The 2,500-nt window shown below is 42.1% G+C and overlaps 2 protein-coding genes across 2 annotated transcripts in view; one reads left to right on the plus strand and one right to left on the minus strand.

The window, feature by feature from the left end:
• Window positions 1-2,500, minus strand: part of LOC139926448 (cytochrome c oxidase subunit 7A2, mitochondrial-like) — a 216,856-nt gene that overhangs the window by 85,758 nt on the left and 128,598 nt on the right. The gene's annotated exons all lie outside the window — the stretch shown is intronic.
• Window positions 1-2,500, plus strand: part of eipr1 (EARP complex and GARP complex interacting protein 1) — a 37,630-nt gene that overhangs the window by 19,069 nt on the left and 16,061 nt on the right. Inside the window, exon 6 of the mRNA XM_071918197.2 lies at window positions 1,253-1,389. Within this exon, the coding sequence (XP_071774298.1) occupies window positions 1,253-1,389 (137 nt within the window). The remainder of the gene's footprint in view (window positions 1-1,252; window positions 1,390-2,500) is intronic.

Consider the following 2,500-nt stretch of genomic DNA (forward strand, 5'->3'; position numbering starts at 1 on the left):
CTGGAGTGAGTTGGATATAGATTCAGTGTCTAGGCATGTCGTCTCATTTGAAAAGCATAAAATGTTACAGTTTAGCCTGCTAAACTGCTGTCATTTTTGGGATTTGATGACATTCTGTCAGTTAAATGTTGCTCAGCTGAAATCCCTAAAACGTTACAATTAATTTAAATGAGTTTGAGCCGGTCTAAATCGCCCCTCATTTCAACTTTGATTCAGCTTTCAACACTCATCAGTCTTCGGAGCTCCGAGGGCCGTTCCTGCTCTGAGCAGTTGATCCATAAGTAACTGTGAGTGATCTAGTGTATAGATCCTTGCCATGGGACCAAGGTGAGGCAGGGGTTAGCGGGCCTAACATCGACTGAGCAGTGGGATGCGGAGCAGAAAGGTGCACGCTGCCACCTCCAGGTCTCCATACTGGGCAGTTCTGGCCATATGGGTCCTGTCAATAATACTCATGTGCTGTCAGGCATTCAGAACAGAGAAGGAACGACTAATCCATATGTTGGAGCGCTCTGCAGACAGGCAGCAGTGGCTGTAGTTATCATTCTCAGGAGATTAACATGTTAAGGCTATAGACCAGGTGCAGTTTCTTAGAAAACAAAACCAACAATCCTGGTGTTGGCATTCTGACTTTTCAGACCAAACTTCACTTTTGTAAAAACTGGAATCAATTCTCACCTATTATTCAATCATATCACTTCATCAGATCATGCACTGCAAAAATTGCCATCTTTTCATAGGTCATTTAATCTTGTTTTGAGGATTCAAAGATTCAAGGATTTTCTTGAATGAATTATCATTATACTTATTATTATAGTCAATTGATATGCTTCATTCTGCATCGTGTCAAGATACTGCAACTTGTTTCTACAAAAGTCTTGAATCAAGTGAAACTGCGCTGGAAAGAAGTGGAATTACCTCTCTGCCGATTGGCAGAATTTTTCACTTTTAAGACCAAATAAGACTAAATGACTTGTTAAAATGGACATTTATTGCAGTGAATGTAGAAAAAGTTATGTTTGCAAGAATAAATACATGTTTCAGTGTGAAGTGAATCTGCTGCTGGCAGTGTCACAGCAATATGCAAGATATTACGACAGAGCAATACTGAATGAGTGTAGTCTTGAGAGAGAAACACTAACATATTGATTGAATGCACCTTTGACTGTATTGGATGAACTTGTTGCCAGTATTTGCTGAAATTCATGCTCCTAATCAGAGACTGTCATGGGAATACGGCTGTCCTCCCCAGGTCTCCAGCACCACCACCTTAGAGGGCAAAGGTCAGCTGAAGTTCACCTCGGGCAAGTGGAGTCCCCACCACAACTGCAGCCAGCTGGCCACAGCCAACGACACGGCCATACGAGGCTGGGACCTGCGCACCATGAGGTGAGCTACGCCTCCCACAATCAAATGTTTGGTCACATTTTGGATTCCAAAAATAAAAACTCAATAGGAATGTACGCTGTAAGCTTTTGCCATTTGGTATTAAAATTCAGTTGTAACGCTACACATTTACACACGAACGCATGAGTAGACACCAGGCGGGTGTTTTCCAGCAGCCTCCGGTTAAATCTGACTGAACTGAGTCTAGTGTGTGTATTCAAATTGAACTCACAAAGAGTTCTGCGTTTTCAGTGTGTACGTTTACATGTTATTACAAGATATTTCGGTGCACTGCTGTACACAGAAATGTGCATCTAATTTGATTCATCAAGATTCATTGAAACATTAAAAACAGTTTTTGCCTCAATTAGTCCCCTTATCCATATCAGTAATGCACATGTATCACAATAGTAAATGAAACACCCTGTATTGTTTGCATCAATTTACTGCAAAATTCACTGTTGTATACTGTATGTATACAACAGACCCATAGTACTGAAATCAAATTATATTGTGAGATCCTTGACAATACCCAGCCTTAACGTTATCTATCAACACTCTTTATTGCTATTATGAGAAATTTGGTTCAGATGTAATTGTAAACTGCAAGGCCAATGGATTTGCTACAGGTCAAACCAAATTCCAAAATGCGAAAACTCAAGCTTAGTCATGTTTTTGTCCAGAAAAAAAGGTGTTTTTATCAGTGCCGCGATACAAGGCAAAGGTTCTTTGTGGAATGCCAAACAATGCGATGGCCGAACGAGACGACTGGCAGAGGGCGTCTCGCTGAATTTCCCGCCGCCTCCTTATGTAACGTTTGTTTGCGGTCCTCATGTCGTCCATGATTCTTTTGTGTGCCTCTCTCCAGCGCAAGATAAAGTGCAAGGCGGTGGCGGGCTAATGCTCCTACTTGACATGGAGCATGTGTACTACCACACATTAACCTTGTAACTGCAGGTTATCGGCAACTCACCTTCCAACCTCTCTGTCTATGCATATGTGTGTGTGCATGTATGTGCGTGCATCCGTGTGCGTGTTTTGTGTGTGTATCGGTGCATGTGTGCGTATGTAAGTGTGTGTGTGTGTGTGTGTGTGGTGGGTGATGAGTGAGGTC

The sequence above is a fragment of the Centroberyx gerrardi genome, chromosome 17 (assembly GCF_048128805.1).
Source record: "Centroberyx gerrardi isolate f3 chromosome 17, fCenGer3.hap1.cur.20231027, whole genome shotgun sequence".
Lineage (NCBI taxonomy): Eukaryota > Metazoa > Chordata > Actinopteri > Beryciformes > Berycidae > Centroberyx > Centroberyx gerrardi.